The 23618-nt window shown below is 38.0% G+C and overlaps 1 protein-coding gene across 1 annotated transcript in view; it reads right to left on the bottom strand.

Annotated features, from left to right (window-relative positions):
- The window catches only part of GPR158 (G protein-coupled receptor 158), a 432618-nt gene that overhangs the window by 8597 nt on the left and 400403 nt on the right, over window positions 1–23618 (bottom strand). The window contains exon 8 of the mRNA XM_001101165.5: window positions 4385–4523. Within this exon, the coding sequence (XP_001101165.3) occupies window positions 4385–4523 (139 nt within the window). The remainder of the gene's footprint in view (window positions 1–4384; window positions 4524–23618) is intronic.

Here is a 23618-nt window from a genome sequence, read left to right as displayed (position 1 = left end):
CTTCATTCTACCATATTAATGACAAATTTACTAAGTAAATTTTCATTAATGTTTAAAATTGTCATCAAGAGGATTTCTTTCTCATTTTCACCTCCATGCTGCTCCCTTAAGGATATCAAGCTAAAATGGAAGCTCAGGAGTTACCCAAAATGGAGAATTGTTTTCCCTTGTGTCTAGAGATGCAAACCAAATAGGCTCGTAACATACATAAAGTATAGGGCACTCATCACAATAGCTCACATTTCATTAAATAGGGATAGGGCTTTCTGGCTAACCATCTTCTCTAACTTCTTTGTGAGAAAAGTGTGACCTTACACATACCTTGAATATGACTACAAAACTGAACCAGTTTTGACAAAAGTTTCTGAAAAGACTTTTGACACAGTCTGTTTTCCTGGGTCAGGTTTTTTTTGTTTGTTTTTTGTTTTAAGCATTGAAATACGATCATTATACTCAGTAATAAGTAACAGTCGCTGAGGCATATAAGGGATATGACACTCTGGAAAAATAATGCAAATACAGTCTGTTGGGGGTCATTCCAGTATTGGAGCAGAAAGTTACATTAAAGGAGACAAATTCATAAAAGGATCCTCATGTACTGAGAATTCCATCTTAAATGCAAACCAAATACACTTTAAGCTAGCATGACAATATCTAGAAGGACAAATGCTTGCACATAATTTAAAATACTGAACCTTCAAAAAACCACCAACTGTTAAATATACAGACATCACTCCCAAATTAATCAGTTTTAAATTACTGCCATGTTTTTAAGGTTGTAATTCCGACTAGAAATATTTTGAGAAAAACTGGGTTTTGAGGTAATTTTAAAGCTTTATTTTTTCAAGAGTATTTCATCTTTTAAAAAATAGGTCTAAAAGCCAGGAGCATAAAATATTTGAAAATTGAGGTTAAAAATAAACACACTTTAAAAAGTCTTGTACTTTCTCACAGGTTTGCTTTATGCTTAGCACTAAAAATAATAAGGGATTATAATAGGCTAGGTAAAGCGCCTCTGCATTATTTATCCTTTTAGACTTAATTCTTTGTTATTAGTCTGTTTTTGTGCAATTTGACAATTTGGTATGAATGAAGATAAATCTATATATAATGTGTGGTCATAGTTTTTAACTTATATATGTGTATATGCATATATACATACAAACAATTTTATATTTTAAGCATATAAGAAAGAACACATGCTATATTGATAGAGAATATATTTTTCAATGTTGGAAGTCTTATATTATTCCATTCAAGAAAAAAATTACCAAGATGGATATAGCTGATTTAAATTATTATGTTATTGCTGCTTATTCTTGGACTTTAAAAATATTTGAACCATCACATATATAAATTCAGTCCATATGTAAATAAGACATTGTACATCCTTGATTTATTATTGCCTGTTACTTTTTCCCTATCAATTCCCTCAAAATCAGGGTTATGCAGATTTACTGTGTTAAACTATAATTCCATTCCTTCATCCTTTAGAGACATATAAATTAAATTTCTGAGAGTAGCTAATATATGCTATGATTCTTTATAGTCAATGTACCACAGTCTGATCCAATCTAGTCTAGGCAGAAAGATATAGTAGGTCAAATTTGGAACTTAAAACATAGGGCTTCTTCAGGTTTATTTAAGCTTGCTAAAAAATCAAAGCCTATCAAGCTAGTTACTGCTACCAATGGAAGTTCTCACTTTTCAAAAATAACAAGGGTCCACACAGTTGTCTGTAAGAAAATTGATCTTGCAAGTACGTCATGTCTACTCAACACCAAATTTACTAGGTTCAACATGGAGCATTCAATCAGAGCATGTGTCTGTAAGAACCAAGCTCATGTTCATGTGATTCCGGCTGGGCTAGTGGGTTGCTTAGGGCTCTGTAGGAAAGATTTAAAGCAAAGTAGTAAAGCTGTTTTCAATCAGTATTTAACGTGTACTTCCTGTCACCTTGAATCAGTAGTAAAACAGTATTTTCTGAAGTGGGGATGCTGTTATCAAATGTCAAGTGAGGTTTAGGGGGATTCCATGGTCAATTAAGTTTGCAAAATGCTAGTTAAATAGGATTTCTTGCAGCAGGACTTCTCAGCATGCTAACTTGCATAGTGACACTGAAAAGGAGACTATCAATGTATCATAAATATGCAAACACACATAAACATCTAAAAGTGATATACTAAGATGTCAACAGTGATTATCTTTGGGTAGTGTGATTGGGGAGTTTACTTTTTTCTTTATCGTTTTACGATTTTTCTTTAACATCTGTTTTTTTTCTGAGATGGAGTCTTGCTCTGTCACCCATGCTGGAGTGCAGTGGCACAATCTCCACTCACCACAACCTCCACCTCCTGGGTTCACGCCATTCTCCTGCCTCAGCCTCCCAAGTAGCTGAGACTACCAGCGCCCACCACCACGCCCTGCTAATTTTTTGTATTTTTAGTAGAGACAGGGTTTCACCATGTTAGCCAGGATGGTCTTGATTTCCTGACCTCATGATCCACCCACCTCAGCCTCCCAAAGTGCTGGGATTACAGGTGTGAGCCACTGTGCTCGGCCTAAACTTTTAAAAGATTCATTTAAGGATAGTTTACCATGCCTACTCCTGAAAGAACCTGGGTCAGTTTAGAGTTTGACATCTATTGAGAAAAGAAATTTAATGATTAATAACTGAACAGAGTCAGCTTTAAGGAATAAAAGGATATTTAGATATTAAACCTGTAAACAGATTTAAGTACTTGGACAATTTCTTTCTAAAAAAATCCAGCAGTTTATTAAAAGGCTGGTGGACAATCTTCTGCACTACATAAGCACACTTTGACCATAGAAGACATTTAAACTCATCTCTGAGAGGCCGCCTTACTGGTTTATAACTCTTCAGTTGATTTGTTAACATTTAACTTGTAACTGGTTGCAGAAAAGCATGTTTGTTGTATCATGAAATACTCTGCAAATAAGCAAAAAAGTAGCTTTTCTTGGAAGAAAGTCTGGGGAAAATGGCAAGGCTGATTGAGCTCTGGCATCAGGAGGAGACGTTCTATGGCACTCAAGATACTGTCGACTGAGGGCATCCTCTCTTAGGTCCTGAAACTCCAGTCTGAGTAGCTGAAAAACCATTTCTTACTTTGCTTATTTAAAATCTTATATTTCCATTGTTATCTTTCCTTCCTTTTCTAACGTCTTTCTTTCTCCTCTCTCTTGAGAGAGAGGGCAAGACAAAGCAAAGAGGCCAGTTCTCTAGATTCCTGGCCTCTTGATGGAGTTTCCAGTGTTGTCAGACCATAGATACCTCCTTTTCTTATTTAAGAGTTTTAAAAGTGTAGGCAGTAACTGTGGTCCACTGCTGTCTGGCAATGTCTCTTTCTAATGATGCAAGACCGCATCTTCTGATTGTTGACTAAAGTCAGAGAGGATAGGCATCCTACAGAACTCCCCCAGGCCCACAGCCTCCTCCTCCCACCCCCTCTTCCATTCTCACTGATCTCCAGGAGAGTCTGAAGGCCAAAAATGGAACAGAAACCAAAGAAAGGGGATTTGTCTCTGAGTCCAGAGACAAATATTCAACATTTCTAATTTTCTTAAGTGTGTCCTGACTTTCCATATCTGTCAAGCAATTGAATGACATCTTTTTGTTGCTTTTTAAATGACAGAATTCCTTCTTACAGTTCTGCCCTGAGAGTTTCATTTCATTTTCAAATATGAATCAGGGACACATTTTCAGAATATAAGTCATATATGTTTCATTTTGTTCACTTCATGATAAGCCACTGTCTTCCTCCTCTGTTCTCGTCTGCTAAAGAGAAACCTGGGATGATCACAAAATAGAGGACCAAGCTATACATTCTTATCCCAGAAATTCATTACTAGAATGTGTGACAGTGGCAAAGCCCATTGCACGTGATAATCTAGTCATCAGATTGAAGTAGTTTTTGTGTTTTGAATTCCACAGAATTCATACATATAAGTTGTCTATATGAATACTGAGATTTTGAAAATATAAACCAGCCCATTAAACACGAATGAAAACATAGATGAGTTAACTGTATCTGCTTTACAATGTATGCACATACTGCATTATATCTTCATAACGAAAAGTGCTACATATTATAAACAATACTCCATTATACTTCCATAAGTGGCTTAAGATAGTACAATAACATTGAGTTAACCTTCAAAATAGAAGGCAATAAACAACACAGCAGAAGGAACAACAGCTTTAAAAACAAACTATTCATTTTCCATATCTATAAAAGAAATTAGTCAACTTATAAAATGCTATCTTTCCTAAGTCTTTCTATTATGCATCTTATCTAATTTTGCTATTTAAAATGCAACATATCAGAAAAATAAAAGGTATTTACTAGCTCTACAGATCACTTGCCTAATTGTATGGAATATAGCAGAGATGATGAGCTCATTGTGAACTGCAACAGCCATATAGCGGGGCTCATGGAATGCCGATGGGACTGTCCGCACTGCATAGCAGAGATAAACACCCCACAAGAGGAATAAAAATTCAGCTGTGAAAATAACAAACAATTTTCATCAGTTTTACAGGTGAAGAAAAAATAAAATTATAATTCTTTAGCATGCATTTTGTCTATTATTAAACGTAAGTTTTTTAGAAATAGATGGGTTAGAAAGTCTTATTCACATATAAATACAAATGCCATATATTTTTAAATTTCATTCAGTTTATTGAATATTTTTCAAAGGTACACTTTGTTGCTATTGCATTTCATTTAAATGTATACTTTGTTGTAATAGCATTCAGAATCTTCTAATTTTTTGCTAATACCTTGCTTTTTCCTAAAACCATTATAAAATAGATTTTCATATCCCCAGCCTAAGTTTAGGATGCTCGTGGAACACTCAGGTCACAATAAAGTTACTAAGGCAACAACAACAAAATTTTAGAACATGTTTATACGCAGCTTCTAGAAATTTAAGTTCTAACTGCACTAAGCCCAGTACAAGTAAAGATACCATTGCCAGCTATGTGAGAACACACGTTGCTAAACATTCAGTGGCATATTTTATAAATAAAACCTTGTTTTGTCACACACGACAGAAATCATGTCTTCTGTGGGTTGAGTGTGGAAAGGTTTAGTAAAATTCACAATCGCCTTGTTTGATCATTGAAGTCAGAAGAGACGAGCACAGTGTAGCAGCTAAGAATGAGGACTTCAGCGCCACGTTACACATAATCCTAACTCTGGCTCTATCCTTAAATACCTTTGCACAATCTTAGACAATTTACTTAACCTCTCTGGTCAATTTCTTCATCTGGAAAATGAGGATAATAAAAGTATGTATTTCATGTGATTATGTGCTAATTAAATCAAATAATGCATATAAAGCACTTAACATAGTTTCTGACATGTAGTAATTGTTAAATAAATGGTTTTTATTATTAAACGTTTCATTTGACACTTTTCCCAAACTAACTATTGCTATTTCATCTCATTTTGAGTGATAATCTATACAACCCATTTTATCTGTCTTAGTGATATGAACTTTCTGGAAGATAATGTCTAATTAATAAGAAAGTTCTAATTTGGAGAAAACATTTCATCAAATGCATTATCTAGATGGAACTTTCTTGTCAACAGAAACATTGATATCCACTCAAATCATGGATCATCCATCCAAAAACCAAGGTGTTTTCCTTGCCAAAGTTTCAGTATATTTCAATCAGCATTTAAACAGTAGGTAGGGCCTTAATTATTCAAAATCCCTTAAATAAACAAATGTCTCAGGAGCTACTCTAAAACCCTGATGTAGCCAGAAGACAAAGAAAAAAATTAATGTCACTCCAAACTCTCCATGAGATCTAGTGTAGGTCTGTCTTATTCAGCATGGTGGACTTTGGCCATATTATGAATGTTTCCAGCCAAGTTTTATTGGATCGAGAAAAGAAATTCGGGTAACTCTGAGATTTTCTCTTTTTTTCCGTTTTTTTTTTTTTTTTTTTTTTTTAACTTTTTGAATGCTCCTTTTATTTTTTTATTTTTATTTCTTTAAGGTAAAGACTTTTTTTTTTTAAATTATACTTTAAGTTCTAGGGTACATGTGCACAACGTGCAGGTTTGTTACATATGTATACATGTGCCCTGTTGGTGTGCTGCACCCATTAACTTGTCATTTACATTAGGTATATCTCCTAATGCTATCCCTCCCCACTACCCCCACCCCACAACAGGCCCCAGTGTGTGATGTGCCCCTTCCTGTGTCCAAGTGTTCTCATTGTTCAATTCCCACCTATGAGTGAGAACATGTGGTGTTTGGTTTTCTGTTCTTGTGATAGTTTGCTGAGAATGATGGTTTCCAGCTTCATCCATGTCCCTTAAAAGGACATGAACTCATCCTTTTCTATAGTTGCATAGTATTCCATGGTGTATATGTGTCACATTTTCTTAATCCAGTCTATCACTGATGGACATTTGGGATGGTTCCAAGTCTTTGCTATTGTGAATAGTGCCACAATAAACACACGTGTGCATGTGTCTTTATAGCAGCATAACTTATAATCCTTTGGATATATACCCAGTAATGGGATGGCTGGGTCAAATGGTATTTCTAGTTCTAGATCCTTGAGGATTCGCCACACTGTCTTCCACCACAATGGTTGAACTAGTTTACAGTCCTACCAACAGTGTAAAAGTGTTCCTATTTCTCCACATCCTCTCCGGCACCTATTGTTTCCTGACTTTTTAATGATTGCCATTCTAACTGGTGTGAGATGGTATCACATTGTGGTTTTGATTTACATTTCTCTGATGGCCAGTGACGATGTGCAGTTTTTCACATGTCTGTTGGTTGCATAAACAGAAGTGTCTGTTCATATCCTTTGCCCACTTTTTGATGGAGTTGTTTTTTTCTTGTAAATTTGTTTGAGTTCTTTGTAGATTCTGGATATTAGCCCTTTGTCAGATGAGTAGATTGCATAAATTTTCTCCCATTCTGTAGGTTACCTGTTCACTCTGATGGTAGTTTCTTTCACTGTGGAGAAGCTCTTTAGTTTAATTAGATCCCATTTGTCAATTTTGGCTTTTGTTGCCATTGTTTTTGGTGTGTTAGACATGAAGTCCTTGCCCATGCCTATGTCCTGAATGGTATTGCCTAGGTTTTCTTCTAGGGTTTTTATGGTTTTAGGTCTAAAATTTAAGTCTCTAGTCCATCTTGAATTAATTTTTGTATAAGGAGTAAGGAAGGGATCCAACTTCAGCTTTCCACAGGTGACTAGCCAGTTTTGCCAGCACCATTTATTAAATAGGGAATCCTTTCCCCATTTCTTGTTTTTGTCAGGTTCATCAAACATCAGATGGTTGCAGATGTGTGGTATTATTAACGAGGGCTCTGTTCTGTTCCATTGGTCTATGTCTCTGTTTTGGTAACAGTACCATGCTTTTTTGGTTACAGTAGCCTTGTAGTATACTTTGAAGTCAGATAGCATGATGCCTCCAGCTTTGTTCTTTTTGCTTAGGATTGTCCTGGCAATGTGGGCTCTTTTATGGTTCCATATGAACTTTAAAGTAGCTTTTTCCAATTCTGTGAAGAAAGTCATTGGTAGCTTGATGGGGATGGCATTGAATCTATAAATTACCTTGGGCAGTATAGCCATTTTCACGATATTGATTCTTCCTATCCATGAGCATGGAATGTTCTTCCATTTGTTTGTGTCCTCTTTTATTTTGTTGAGCAGTGGTTTGTAGTTCTCCTTGAAGAGGTTCTTCACATCCCTTGTTGGATTCCTAGATATTTTATTTTCTTTGAAGAAATTGTGAATGGGAGTTCACTCATGATTTGGCTCTCTGTTTGTGTGTTGCTGGTGTATAAGAATGCTTGCAGTTTTTGCACATTGATTTTGTATGCTGAGATTTTGTTGAAGTTGCTTATCAGCTCAAGGAGATGTGGGGCTGAGATGATGGGGTTGTCTAAATATACAATCATGTCATCTGCAAACAGGGACAATTTGACTTCTTCTTTTCCTAATTGAGTACCCTTTATTTCTTTCTCTTGCCTGATTGCCCTGGCCAGAACTTCCAACACTATGTTGAATAGGAGTGGTGAGAGAGGGCATCCCTGTCTTGTGCCAGTTTTCAAGGGGAATGCTTCCAGGTTTTGCCCATTCAGTATGATATTGGCTGTGGGTTTGTCATAAATAGCTCTTATTATTTTGAGATACGTTCCAACAATACCGAATTTATTGAAGTTTTTACCATGAACGACTGTTGAATTTTGTCAAAGCCTTTTCTGCATCTATTGAGATAATCATATGGTTTTTGTCTTTGGTTCTGTTTATATGCTGGATTACATTTATTGATTTGCATATGTTGAACCAGCCTTGCATCCCAGGAATGAAGCCCACTTGATCATGGTGGATAAGCTTTTTGATGGGCTGCTGGATTCGGTTTGCCAGTATTTTATTAAGGATTTTGCATCGATGTTCATCAGGGATATTGGTCTAAAATTTTGTTTTTTTCTTGTGTCTCTGCCAGGCTTTGGTATCAGGATGATGTTGGCCTCATAAAATGAGTTAGGGAGGATTCCCTCTTTTTCTATTGATTAGAAAAGTTTCAGAAGGAATGGTGCCAGCTCCTCCTTGTACCTCTGGTGGAATTGGACTGTGAATCCGTCTGGCCCTGGACTTTTTTGGTTGGTAGGCTATTAATTTTTGCCTCAATTTCAGAGCCTGTTACTGGTCTGTTCAGGGATTCAACTTCTTCCTGGTTTTGTCTTGGGAAGGTATATGTGTCCAGGAATTTATCCATTTCTTCTAGATTTTCTAGTTTATTTGTTTAGAGGTGTTTATAATATTCTCTGATGGTAGTTTGTATTTCTGTGGGGTGAGTGGTGATATCCCCTTTATCATTTTTTATTACATCTATTTGATTCTTTTCTATTTTCTTCTTTATTAGTCTTGCTAGTGGTCTATCGATTTTGTTTATCTTTTCAAAACAACAGCTCCTGGATTCATTGATTTTTTTGAAGAGTTTTTTGTGTCTCTGTCTCCTTCAGTTCTGCTCTGATCTTAGTTATGTCTTGCCTTCTGCTAGCTTTTGAGTATGTTTTTTTGCTCTTGCTTCTCTAGTTCTTTTAAGTGTGATGTTAGGGTGTCAGTTTTAGATCTTTCCTGCTTTCTCTTGTGGGCCTTTAGTGCTATAAATTTCCCTCTACACACTTTTTTAAATGTGTCCCAGAGATTCTGGTATGTTGTATCTTTGTTCTCATTGGTTTCAAAGAACATCTTTATTTCTGCCTTCATTTCGTTATGTACCCAGTAGTCATTCAGGAGCAGGTTGTTCAGTTTCCATGTAGTTGAGCAGTTTTGAGTGGGTTTCTTAATCCAGAGTTCTAGTTTGATTGCACTGTGGTCTGAGAGACAGTTTGTTATAATTTCTGTTCTTTTACATTTGCTGAGGAGTGCTTTACTTCCAACTATGTGTTCAATTTTGGAATAAGTGTGATGTGGTGCTGAGTAGAATGTATATTCTGTTGATTTGGGGTGGAGAGTTCTGTAGATGTCTATTAGGTCTGCTTGCTGCAGAGATGAGTTCAATTCCTGGATATCCTTGTTAACTTTCTGTCTCGTTGATCTGTCTAATGTTGACAGTGGAGTGTTGAAGTCTCCCATTATTATTGTATGGGAGTCTAAGTCTCTTTGTAAGTCCCTAAGGACTTGCTTTATGAATCTGGGTGCTCCTGTATTGGTTGCATATATATTTAGCATAGTTAGCTCTTCTTGTTGAATTGATCCCTTTACCATTATGTAATGGCCTTCTTTGTCTCTTTTGATCTTTGTTGGTTTAAAGTCTGCTTTATCAGAGACTAGGATTGCAACCCCTGCCATTTTTTTGTTTTCCATTTGCTTGGTAGATCTTCCTCCATCCCTTTATTTTGAGCCTATGTGTGTCTCTGCGTGTGAGATGGGTCTCCTGAATACAGCACACTGATGGGGCTTGACTCTTTATCCAATTTGCCAGTCTGTGTCTTTTAATTGGAGCATTTAGCCCATTTACATTTAAGGTTAATATTGTTATGTGTGAATTTGATCCTGTCATTATGATGTTAGCTAGTTATTTTGCTTGCTAGTTGATGCAGTTTCTTCCTAGCATTGATGGTCTTTACAATTTGGCATGTTTTTGCAGTGGCTGATACTGGTTGTTCCTTTCCATGTTTAGTGCTTCCTTCAGGAGCTCTTGTAGGGCAGGCCTGGTGGTGACAAAATCTCTCAGCATTTGCTTGTCTGTAAAGGATTTTCTTTCTCCTTCACTTATGAAACTTAGTTTGGCTGGATATGAAATTCTGGGTTGAAAATTCTTTTCTTTAAGAATGTTTAATATTGGTCTCCACTCTCTTCTGGCTTGTAGAGTTTCTGCCAAGAGATGTGCTGTTAGTCAGGTTGGGTTACCCACAAAGGGAAGCCCATCATTCTCTTTGGCTTTCCTTGACATTTTTTCCTTTGTTTCAACTTTGGTGAATCTGACAGTTATGTTTCTTGGAGTTGCCCTTCTCGAGGAGTATCTTTATGGTGTTCTCTGTATTTCCTGAATTTGAATGTTGGCCTGCCTTGCCAGGTTGGGGAAGTTCTCCTGGATAATATCCTGCAGAGTGTTTTCCAACTTGGTTCCATTCTCCCAGTCAGTTTCAGTTACACCAATCAGACGTAGATTTGGTCTTTTCACATAGTCCCATATTTCTTGGAGGCTTTGTTCATTTCTTTTACTCTTTTTTTCTCTAAACTTCTCTTCTTGCTTCATTTCATTCATTTGATCTTCAATCACTGACACCCTTTCTTCCAGTTGATCGAATTAGTTACTGAAGCTTGTGCATTTGTCACGTAGTTCTCGTGCCACGGTTTTCGCTCCAACAGGTCATTTAAGGACTTCTCTGCATTATTTATTCTAGTTAGTCATTCGTCTAATCTTTTTTCAAGGTTTTTAGCCTCTTTGTGATGGGTTCGATCTTCCTCCTCTAGCTCGGAGAAGTTTGATTGTCTGAAGTCTTCTTCTCTCAACTTGTGAAAGTCATTCTCCATCCAGCTTTGTTCCGTTGCTGGCGAGGAGCTGCGTTCCTTTGGAGGGGGAGAGGCACTCTGATTTTTAGAATTTTCAGCTCTTCTGCTCTGTTTTCTTCCCCATCTGTGTGGTTTTATCTACCCTTGGTCTTTGATGATGGTGACATACAGATGGGGTTTTGGTGTTGATGTCTTTTCTGTTTGTTAGTTTTCCTTCTAACAGTCAGGAACCTCAGCTGCAGGTCTGTTGGGGTTTGCTGGAGGTCTACTCCAGACCCTGTTTGCCTGGGTATCAGCAGTGGAGGCTGCAGAAGAGAGAATATTGCTGAACAGCAAATGGTGCTGCCTGATTGTTCCTCTGGAAGCTTTGTCTCAGAGGGGTACCCAGCCATGTGAGGTGTCAGTCTGCCCCTACTGGGGGGGTCCCTCCCAGTTAGGCTACTGGGGGGTCAGGGACCCACTTGAGGAGGCAGTCTGTCCGTTCTCAGATTTCATGCTCCATGCTGGGAGAACCACTACTGTCTTCAAAGCTGTCAGACAGGGACATTTAAATCTGCAGAGGTTTCTGCTGCCTTGTGTTTGGCTATGCCCTGCCCCCAGAGGTGGAGTCTACAGAGGAAGGCAGGCCTCCTTGAGCTGGAGTGGGCTCCACCCAGTTGGAGCTTTGTGGCTACTTTGTTTACCTACTCAAGCCTCAGCAATGGCGGGCGCCCCTCCCCCAGCCTTGCTGCTGCCTTGCAGTTAGATCTCAGACTCCTGTGCTAGCAGTGAGTGAGTCTCCGTGGTTGTGGGACCCTCTGAGCCAGGCATGGGATATAATCTCCTGGTGTGCCCTTTGCTAAGATCCTTGGAAAAGCACAGGATTAGGGTGGGAGTGACCTGATTTTCCAGGTGCTGTGTGTCATGGTTTCCGTTGGCTAAGAAAGGGAATTCCCTTACCCCTTGCGCTTCCTGTGTGAGACGATGCCTTGCCCTTCTTTGGTTCTCACTCGGTGGGCTGCACCCACTGTCCTGCACCCAATGTCTGACACGCCCCAGTGAGATGAACCCGGTACCTCAGTTGGAAATGCAGAAATCACCCGTCTTCTGCATTGCTCACACTGGGAGCTGTAGACTGGAGCTGTTCCTATTCGGCCATCTTAACTTTGAGATTTTCATGTATAATTTCCTTTCCCAACTCTTGTATTTCTGTCCATGGAATTACTGTTGCCTTCTTTACCTAGGTTTGAAATTTCTACCTTTCATTTCTACATTTTTCTTTGAGTCGTTTCTCAGATGTATTAATTCTTCTCAATGCCCACAATAACAATCTTTGCCTAAGCCCTTATCAGTTTGTTTTATTTGTTGAAATTTTTTTTTTCAAGGGCTCATGTAAACTTGACTTTGTAATTGGTCTAATTGTCCCATAGAACTGATATTTGTGGTTTCTTTGAATAAAAATAGAAATTGATCCTCTCAGTCTTAAAATTTGAAAAGGTTACATTTGTCATATCTGAGTTCCTTTTTCAGGAAACCAACCATCAGTCCTCCAGATAGTATCAAGGAGCTGAAACTTACCAGATCACTGCATCTGGACAATGAGACACCATATCCCTCACCCATTGTGATTGCCTAACCAACCACCTGCTTCTTCTTGATCAACTTCTCTTTGTTACCCCTCCCTGATTCCTGTTTTCCACATATAGTTACATTTCTTCCCTGCTATATAAACCTCTAATTTTAGTCAGGAAGACGGAATTGAGACTGATCTCCCATCTCCTTGGCTATAGTACTTGATTAAAGCCTTCTTCCCTGGCAATATTGTTGTCTCAGGGATTGGCTTTCTGTACAGTGATCAGTAGGACCTAGACTGAAACCCTGGCATTTCAGTGACAGTTTCACCTGTGTTAATACATTCTTCGTAACAGTAACAGGTTTGTTTTTCTGAAACTCCATTTTGATCGTATCAGGACTTGTTCACATCTGTGCCACTGCATTTGGGTTAACCCAGTCACATCTCCATTAGAAGGTTCATGCATACTGGGCTGGGTGTGGTGGCTCACACCCGTAATCCCAGCACTTTGAGAGTCTGAGGCAGGTGGATCAGGCTAGTTAGTAGTTCAAGACAAGCCTGGCCAACATTGGTGAAACCCTGTCTCTACTAAAAATTCAAAAATTAGCCTGGCATGGTGGCACGTGCCTGTGGTCCCAGTTACTCAGGAGGCTGAGGCAGGAGAATTGCTTGAAACCAGGAGGTGGAGGCTTCAGTGAGCTGAGGTCATGCCACTGCACTCCAGCCTGGATGACAGAGTGAGATTCTGCCTCAGAAAAAAGAAAAAAAAGAAAAAGAAAAGATTCTTGCATACCTACTTACAACCCTGGAAATAATTCCTGTCCCAAAGGAAGACCTTATGGCTTTACTTTCAAGGCTGTCTTACTGCACAGCCTTCATGTTAGCTGCCCACATTGCTTGACTTTATTTTTGCTTGTGGTTGACCTTGACTTCTACTGTGGTCTCTGGCCTTCGGGTTAGCCTCCTGTGAGGCGTCAATGCATCTTCATTCAGAAATTTTCAGTGGCTCACTATTTCACAAATCCTGTTATCCTGGCATTCCTAGCCCTCTACAATTTGACTTCATAATATATATCTAACATGACATCTCAGTACTCCCCAGCATAAACTCTTTGAGCAGACCTAGAAGGTCTCTTTGTCCTCTGAACACTCCAAATCTCTCTCTCTCTATATATATAAAATATATAATTATATATATGAATTATAGATATATATATATAGTTGTTGTTGTTGTTGTTGAGACAGGGTCTTGCTCTGTTACCCAGGCTGGAATGTAGTGGCGTGATCTTGGCACACTGTAACCTCTGCCTCCAGGGTTCAAGTGATTCTTGTGCCTCAGCCGTCTGAGCAGCTGAGATGATGGGCATGAGCCACCATGCCCGGCTAATTTTTGTAATTTTAGTAGAGACGGGGTTTTGGCATGTTGGCCAGGCTCATCTCAAACTTCTGGCCTCAAGCAGTCCACTCACCTTGGCCTACCAAAGTGCTGGGGTTACAGGCGTGAGCCACTGCTCCTCGCCCGTTCCAAATCTTGGTCTTGCTTCTGAGCTATTGGTCTTGCTCACACTATTGCTCTCATTTCTAGTGGGAGCTAGAATTTCAGGTAGAAAAATCGTAATCAATTTTTCAATGTCCAATTCAAGTCCTATTTCTATCACAAAGCCTCTTGAAATTATTCTAACCTACACTGAATTTTCTTCCCTCTAGTGTCTTTATAGTTTTTATGTATACATAAAACTATAAAGTTTGCAGAGAATAATGCCACCCAACATATAATTGGAAGAAAATTGTTCATGGGGTCTTGTTAGTTGACACCCATCCCAACTAGTTATGAACTACGGGGCAGGAACTAAGTTTTTCAGTTTCTTTTCTCCCTTTGCCACATAGATGGTAGCAACAGTACTGGGACAATGTAGATAAGATTTAGTAAATAATTGTTGAGTAAGTCTAAATGATGTCAGTTTCATGTTTAAGTCATTAGAGATGGAGACTTTCTGTTACCTTGCCCCTCCATCTAACATTGCAGGGCCTGTGAAAGGAAAATAAGGAAGAAGCCATTAGCCTACAGTTTCTATTTACTTGCATAAGGGTTGCAGGCATACAAACAGAAACTAAAGGTAGAAGCATTCTTTGTAACTGATTAATTGTGAAGGAAGCTTTAGCCAATCATAGACAGCCAAATAGCTGATTGGTTTTGTAACCTGGGACCTCCCACTGGACAATATCCAAATAAGGCAAACACCTAGCTCTGGCTAATCAAGTAGTTTGTATTGTTTGGTTTTGTTTTTTAAATTTTGCTTCCATCTCCAGCCTATAAAAGTTCAATGCTCAGGCTGCCACAGCAAAACCCACAACCTCCCTTTGGTGTTGGTGCTTCCTGATTCATGAATTGATCTTTGCTCAGATAAACTGTTAGATTTTATTTTGTCTCAAGTTTTTCTTTAAACAGGCCTATAAGTGATCTAAAGATCATACTGGCATCATTAATTGTATTAATCTGAAACTGATACACTACTGAGTTTGTGGTACTGTGCTTGGCACAAAAGAATGGTGACTGCAAAAGTATTATTAAGTACCACTAGGACAAAAATATGCTGTAGTGGAAGGATTCACATGTAGCTGCATTATGAAAACAGTATCTCCTGCTACTTACACAGTTTTTACATAATGTTATACTGAAGACTCAGAAAAAGAAAAGTAGTTATCAGGTTAATTAGTGTGCTACAATGGAGAATTATATTTAAAAATATAAGACAAAATAAGATTTCTCATAATAGCTCAGTTGAACATTAAAATCATTTCATTAGCAATATCAAACAATGTGCTGTAGCTGAAAAACAATTTATTATTCAAAGTACCAATTAAACTAAATGTGATATATAAAAGTTGTGCATGGGGAAAAAAAAATCAGTTTCATATAATTAACTTCAGACTAGCACTGCAATTAGTAAAGAAAGTATGCAGATGTTACCAAATTTGCGGTGTTATTATGTGGGAGTTGAAATATGTTTTGTGCTTCTTCTTTAGAAAATAATTTCTGATGTTAAATAATTTTGATGAAAGGCATGAGTATAGTTACAAAAAGGATTGCATTTATATTTCGAGATCCAAATAGGGCTTTCAGAAACTGAAATCTTTTCTTTTTAATCTGCATGGAATAACACTCAGTTTAAAAGTTAACTACCATAGCCTTTGAAGAGTTAATATACTATAAGGAAAGTATTTTCAAGTTATTTTTTTTCAAACGGCTGGGCAAAGCAAGGAAATGAAAACTAGTATAAATTCTTTGACACTGAAGATGCTCCAGTTCCATGATCCTAGGCTACCCACAAAAGCCGAGAGAAAAACAACTTCAAAGTGCAAATGCCACTCAAGCTGTGGTACTCTGATTTACCATGCTGCAAAGGCATTTTGCATTAATAACATTTTACCCTGCTTGGCCCCATTAAAAATTATCTTTACACGACATAAATAAGTATATAAATGATAAAACGTTTAGGTTTTATTTCCCAAGTATCTCTTTTAATGTCCTCTTCTATTTTTCTCTATATCCTATCTATTTAAAAACTTCATGGTTAAGGTGAAAAAAAAATTTTTACAAGTCTACCCAGGTTAACTCATTTTGTTTTCTTTCTAACAACAGAGTGGGTGGCGCAGAGGTTATCACTACGTGTTAAATCAAACAACTTCAATAATTCTTGAATACCTTCAATTTCAGAATTCTAGGGTTCAGCTAGTATAAAGAAGCTTGAATATAAATAATAAGCATTTATATTATAAGCCCTAGATATTCTGGGTGGTTATCTGCCTTTTCTTTGGTTAAAATAAAGCCAATTATGATTACACTGATTAAAACAATGAGAATGTCTCTTCTATTCAATGAGAATGTCACTAATTAAGTTACAAGTGACTTTATTAGACCATGTAGTGAACAGGTACATTTCTGAGTGTTTCTGCTGCTGGGATGCAGGTAGTTGGTGAGCTGCTGTTATTCTGCGGGCCTTAAAGTCAGTTTATTCAGCTCCGAGATAGAGAAGCACGCAGAAGACGTCGCAAGTACAGTGCATTTCACAACTAGGACAATGGAGGCTGGGTGTATGTTCCCTTCCCAGCTCTCTGGAAGCACGAAGCTCCGGGATGGGCGGGATGGGCTATACGATACGTCTGCAGAGAACCTCCATTCTCCAGCTTCACTCACCCTGTGAGCAGCAGATTGGAGGCCAGAATCTGAGTCTCTTAGTTCCTGACCAGTGCTCCCTAAATGACATTCTTGACTGAGAGTTTCTTAACCCTTGGAAATATTGTTATCCTACTGAAGAAAACAAATATTTTTTCCAGGTAGCAATTGTTTGTATTTAGAACAGCTGATACATTAATTAGAATTGAATAGCCTGTAGTAATTAAAGGAGCTCTCCTCAGAAGTACTTTTTGTCCCCTCAATCTGATTTCATACCTGACATCTGTTGAATGGACCGAGCACTGTGCTAAATGTATTTTGTACATTATCTACCTTTGTGAAGGTTTTATTGTAGAACTTGTGACTCCTTTAAAAAGGCAGGGGTAACAATTTTGAATTCTGAAATGTCAAGCTTGGGTCAGAGATACTGTTGGGAACACTGAGGAGTAACACAGTTAGTCATACCAATGGTATGAAGTCACATAGTGACTTGATTACTTGATTTCTATTCTCTTACCACTCCCTCGGAGCTGAGGGCTCTCTGAGGCCAGAATGATTGGGAGTGGCCACACAGGCTGGCTTTTCTTCATTGCTTCTGTTCACACATTGCTAGAATGGGGACCAAGATTTTTTCCTTATTCTCCATTGCATCTTAAGTAAAAAGGGTGTAGAGGGTTCTCTCTCTCTGGCATATCCATTTTTTAGTTTCACATGGGGTGACAGAACTCTGGCAAAACTCAGCTGCCTCAGAGCTTATGGATACACATTAAAGAGTGGGGACATGATGAGCTCACAAAGGCAGACTCGGATGGAAGTCCTCTCAGAGCACAGGGTCCAGGTCAGACGAGCAGGTTGTGTCTTCCATTTCCTCTCTCTCTCTGATACGGCTTGGCTGTGTTCCCACCCAAATCTCATCTTGAATTGTAGCTCCCATAATTCCATGTGTTGTGGGAGAGACTCCTCACCCCACCATGGGAGATAACTGAATCATGAGGGTGGTTTCCCCCATACTATTTTCGTGGTGAATAAGTCTCATGAGATCTGATGGTTTTATAAAGGGAAACCCCTTCACTTGGTTCTCATTCTCTTTGCCTGCCACCATGTAAGACATGTCTTTCACCTTCCACCATGATTGTGAGGCCTCCCCAGCCATGTGGAACTGTGAGTCCATTAAATTTTTTTTTAATACCCAGTCTCAGGTATGTCTTTATCAGCAGTGTGAAAATGAACGAATACATTGTCATTTGCATGGGTATTGTTGTTAGGGGAGGGAGCTGGATATGGGATCACTTGCTGCTATTATCAAAGTGTCTTTCTGCCTTTTGATCTTTTATGAAAGCCTAGTAGCTTTGACTAGTGATCTGCCTTCCCTGGGGCTGCATCACTAGAAATTCACACATACTATTTGAAGTGCTAGCTGGCGGGCTACCATGAAGACTGCTGTGGGGGGTTATTTATTTATTATTCACATTCTGCCTTTGTGGAAAACTGTTACACTTCTTTGAGGCACAGTTATTTGAACTATGCTAAAGGGCAAAGAGAAAGTAAAGCACTTTTCAGAAGAGGTGGTATATAAATAAGAACTCCCAGTTCCATTTATTCTGAAGACACTCAAGCAAGTGCTTTGAGAAGCATGTGTAGTTTCTAGTGATATAGCCCTAAGCCAAGACAATGCGGTCACGCTTTTATCCTTTGATTGAAAATTAAAAATACTTGTTAAGGTCACACATGGTGTCTCATGCCTGTAATCCCAGTAGCTTGGGAGGCTTGGGACGGAGGATTGTTTGAGGCCAGGAGTTTGACACCAGCCTGGTCAACACAGCAAGTCTGTCTCTAATAAAAATAATGTTTTAAAAATTAGCTGGGCATATGGTGGTGCACCTGTAGTCCCAGCTACTTGGGAGGGTGAAGCAGAAGAATGGCTTGAGTCCAGGAGTTTGAGGCTGCAGTGAGCTATGATCACATCACTGCACTCCAGCCGGGGTGACAGAGGGAGACTCTGACTAAAAAAAAAAATGTTTCTAAATAAAAATGTATGTTTAAAATAGTAACAAGTAGTGCAGTGTGCATTAAGGCATATGTGATATACTAGAATAAAAGAAAATATACATAATGAACCTAAATAAAGAACATTAATCTGTCAGATGAAGAGGAAGTCTAATCTATTTTCTGTAACATTCATTAAATGGTGCTTATATCACATTTCACCTGCCATAATAAAGCCTAATCTTCTAGGGTAATTAAGTATTTAAAACCTTAAAAACAATTGCTATTTTAGAATTTCCTTATATAACTCAGCAAGAGAGTTGCTGTATTTTTCTCAGTTCTTTCTAAACATTGGCATATGACTAATTAAATTACTGAACACACTGCCTGGTTTTTTTTTTTTTTTTTTTTTTTTGGTGTGTGTTAAAAATATTGTACCAGGAAAGGGAAGAACAAAGGAGAAAAGCATGTCAATAAAGAAGAATAAAGACTGTATTTTCTATAATGGCAATATTTTATGTGAAATCCATGGAAACTAATACTTTTGAACAGTGAACTAATCAATGCTGGAATTCACTAAAAGACAAATATTAAAAAATTTCCAAATGGAATTAGACTCAAGCCTATCACACCTGTTTAATTATTGCTTGTATTTTCATTTATGTCTTTCTTTTCAATGTGGTGAATAAAATACGTAACAAGCGACGTCAAGCTCTGAGTTTCCAGAACCATGAGACTCCTCATGTATCATCGGACTTTCACAACTATGAAGAGGTGGAAGGTAGGGGGAGAGAACTGAATTTATAACAGGGTTCCTATCAGGGAACAGTTATTAGATCATATAAATGCTGTTGAGAAGAGTTAGGCTATATCAGTGATACAGACAGACAGAATTACAGGAGATAACAGAGGACAAATAGAAGCCTAGATAGGGCTTTTGGATGTATTCTTATGCCAGGAGGGCAGTAAAATAGATTTATTCTCAATCACATAACTTTTTATAACATTCTGTCATCACTTAACTTCTGGAAGAAAGTGTAGAAACAGCTCAGCGCTTGCCTGGGTCAATATTAAAGTTTGATGCACAGATTTAGTCACAGAAGGAAAGTTCTAAATGTCCTCAATGCTACCATTTATTAGCTACTTTTTTGCGGTCTTGTTGTTTCTTGCAGGTAAGGTACGAATCTGCCTGCTTGTTCTAGCTTATCTTGGTCACTGGTTCTGCTTCAGTATCTCCAATGTATGTTCTAAATGTGTAATCACAAATTGAGTGCTATTCAACTACATATGTCAATGGATGAACTCCATTACATCACAACCTCTGTTATTAAATAAATATATTTTCAATTTGGGTGCCTCATACTGGAGGACCTGCCTGCCTGGGATATCTAAACTTAGGTGTCAAGATGTGGTCTACTTGACTCTAGGGGTGAAATTATAACAGTTAATTCAGGCATGAGAAGTCAATTCTTACTTGTCAGTTTGTATTATCCAATTAGAAAACTCATAGGGGAATAAAGTTTTGACTTTTTAATATGATAAGTTTAATGCTATTGCAAAATATCCTGAACATGGACAACTGACTGCCAATTTACCAACCAGGGTAGGAAGATTTAGGGAAAAAAAAAAAATTATGACAGTCGTACTACCAACAGTTTCCAAAATGAGTATGACATGATACATTGGTTTATTTTCTTCATTAATTTAGGAGAATGTTTCCTAGTCTCAATCCCTTTATTCTTTTCTTATTTCATTTTAATTTATTTTTTTTGAGACAGAGTCTCGCTCTGTCACCCAGGCTGGAGTGCAGTGGTGCCATCTTGGTTCACTGCAAGCCCTGCCTCCCGGGTTCATGCCATTCTCCTGTCTCAGCCTCCCGGGTAGCTGTGACTACAGGCGTCCGCCACCATGCCCAGCTACTTTTTTTTTGTATTTAGTAGAGATGGGGTTTCACCGTTTTAGCCAGGATGTTCTTGATCTCCTGACTTTGTGATCCGCCCACCTTGGCCTCCCAAAGTGCTGGGATTACAGGCGTGAGCCACCGTGTCCCGCCAATCCCTTTATTTTTTAGATAGCTCTAGGACGATAGTGAAATAATCAAAATATTCCTTAAATCTACTTTATTCTGCTTCAATATTTGTAATTACACTATGTAATATGTTTTATAGTTTTCCTTTGCCATGCAAGTTTGTACCAATCTATTATGACCGTTGGAGAAGTCAAAGGTAGAGTTTCATAAAATGGCCAGCAATTATCCATTAGTTTCTATAACTTGCTCCAAAATACCTCCCCCCAAATTTGAACATATACATTTACCATGAAAATGAAGCTGGGACAAGTGTATGACTTCCACAGTCTTTAGCTTTAACATGTTTCCTCATACTGGTCTAAGTCTGACAATAGAAAATATCACAAGATGAAGACAGCTGACTGCTTTGTTCTTTCAACAAATATTTTTCAAGATCCTACACCTGTCAGGTTCTCTGTGTCAGGGATAAGTGTGAACAATGTAGGCCATGTTGCTGAGCAGCATGTAGTTACAAGAGGGAGGAGCAGATGGAAAGATTCTTTTGTCTTCAGTGAGCTACAGAAAATACATTTAAATGTACTCAGAAAAATGCAGGGTACTGAGTCATATAATGATGAGTAGTGTAAGTACTATAGTATGTATTGTTATTATAGATGTACATGATTCTCAAAAAGGTATGGCAGTTTAAATATTTATAGGAATTATAATGTAGATATGTCTTGGAACATCCAAATTGTAAAATTCTCTTTCCACCAGATGAATAAAGTCATTTGTTAAGAAAAACTGACTACTCTGCCTGAAAAGCACTTCTCACATTGTCCAATGTCCATGTAGCAATGTCCTTATCCTTATTTTTTTTCCATTAAAGCTTATCTCATTTTTTAAATACAGGACAAACAAAATAATTGAAAATTATCAATGGATATAAATGACAATGTGATTCTGAAAGCCATTTTCCCCCTTCTATGTTTTAAAATAAGTTCCTCAAGAAGACACTGTGGCTCTTGTAGCTTCTGAGATTTTTCCAACCTATTTTCTATACGTGTTTTCCCTTTTGAAACACTGTGGTAGGAAAGTCATCTATCTGAGCAGTTTTGGAGCAGCCCCGTGCAATGAGCAAAAATAGAATGAACCTGGTCTTTGAATGTATGACCCACATTTCTAACTGGAGCTCTACTTCACTGGAAAAACTAGTAGTTCACTCACTCAAATGATTTCTTATTTTGAAAAAGGGATTGGTTTTGATGGGTAAAGCTGATCCAGAACGCAAAGGTACCAATATATTTATCATCACTTTTTCTTTTTTTCTGAATGAGCTCTTGACACTAATGTAAGTGCATATAGCTTCTTGAGAAAGATTTCCCATCACGCTCATGGTTAAGCCTATTTCCTCCCTCTCTACAGCCCCTTCCTACATGGGAACATTTCCGCTTAGGATCCAGGAAATAATTTAGTGTTCAGCAGTACAGGTTTTCTAGCTGACTGAAGATATATGGATTTATTTTTGATTAACAGTCTGAGTATCAAAACCATGTTACTTATAGAGCTCTATAAAGAGACTGTAAAAAGGTACATACTACACATTAGAAGCCATTAAATTGAGAGGTTAAATATTGATGCTGCATGCTGAAAGAGAAATAAATGAAAACTTTTATTAGGATAGTGTGAAAAATAATTACAACAACCACATGTCTCAGATTTCTCAAGACAGTCCTAATTCCAAATATTCTTTTTTAAAATTATGTGCCCTGACTTTTTTTTTTTTTTAGAGAACAGTGTCACCATAGGATGAGCACACTATGGGGACTAATGTGTTACAGTAGTTTATAGGACAAAAACAATAAAACACCACCAAAAATTTAATTTCCTCTTACTTCTTGGTCCCTGCACTCATCACGAGTCTTGATTTTCTAAGAGACCCTAATGTTATCGCCTAACGTCTTTAGGCGTATTAGTTTAATTTCTGCCTCTTAAGTTTTGATACTTCTATCTCATTCCTGAAGCCATGACCTAGATCCTACCACTACAATCAGTCTCTTCTCTTAGTTTCTTGGTACCTCTTTAACTGAGACCTGGTTATTGCCTAAGGAACTGCATGCCCTGCAGCCCTCTCAAGCTATGAATCTTCATTTTCTCTTGCACTCTCTATCTCAGGGTCGTCATTACTCTCTATGTCCTCTTTCCCAGAATTATTCAAAATTAATGTCTTTTAAAAATGTCCATTTTCTTTTCATAGTTCCAATACTGCAAGTGGAAAAATCTGCTGCCTGGTAAGCTTCCTCTCTGGAGGAGAGCAGAATTTAGGAGCAGTAAAGTACAATGAAAACAATCTGAAAAGAGCTATTGTAGAGGGGGTAAATGAGCTAGAAATGGGTTGTGATCAGAATGGCGTTCTTCATAACTCAGGAATGGAAAACCAAATCGTGTATGTCCTCATTTATAAGTGGGAGGTGAGCCATGGGCGCACAAAGGCATACCGAGTGGTATAATGGACACTGGAGACTCAGAAGGAGTTAGGGGGTAAGGGATAAAATACTACAGACTGGGTACAATGTACACTACCTTGGGTGACAGGTGCAATAAAATTTCAGACTTCATCAGTATACAATTCATCCATGTAACCAAAACCACCTGTACCCCCAAAGCTACTGAAAAAAAAACAAAAAAACAAAAAAACAAAACAGTTCTTCAGTGTCTTCAACGAGTGACTTGGAGGTAGGGGAGTTTTATATAACAGAAAGTTCACATAAAGTGAGAGTGGCCACTGGAGATGAGGGTGCCAAAATGTTAGATGAGTCTGGCACAGGTTGTGGTGTTACCTTAGATAATATGAAGGAGAAAAGATAAGAAT

This window comes from Macaca mulatta, chromosome 9, assembly GCF_049350105.2.
Source record: "Macaca mulatta isolate MMU2019108-1 chromosome 9, T2T-MMU8v2.0, whole genome shotgun sequence".
NCBI classification, from domain to species: domain Eukaryota; kingdom Metazoa; phylum Chordata; class Mammalia; order Primates; family Cercopithecidae; genus Macaca; species Macaca mulatta.
This window is presented reverse-complemented; position numbering and strand designations above follow the sequence as displayed.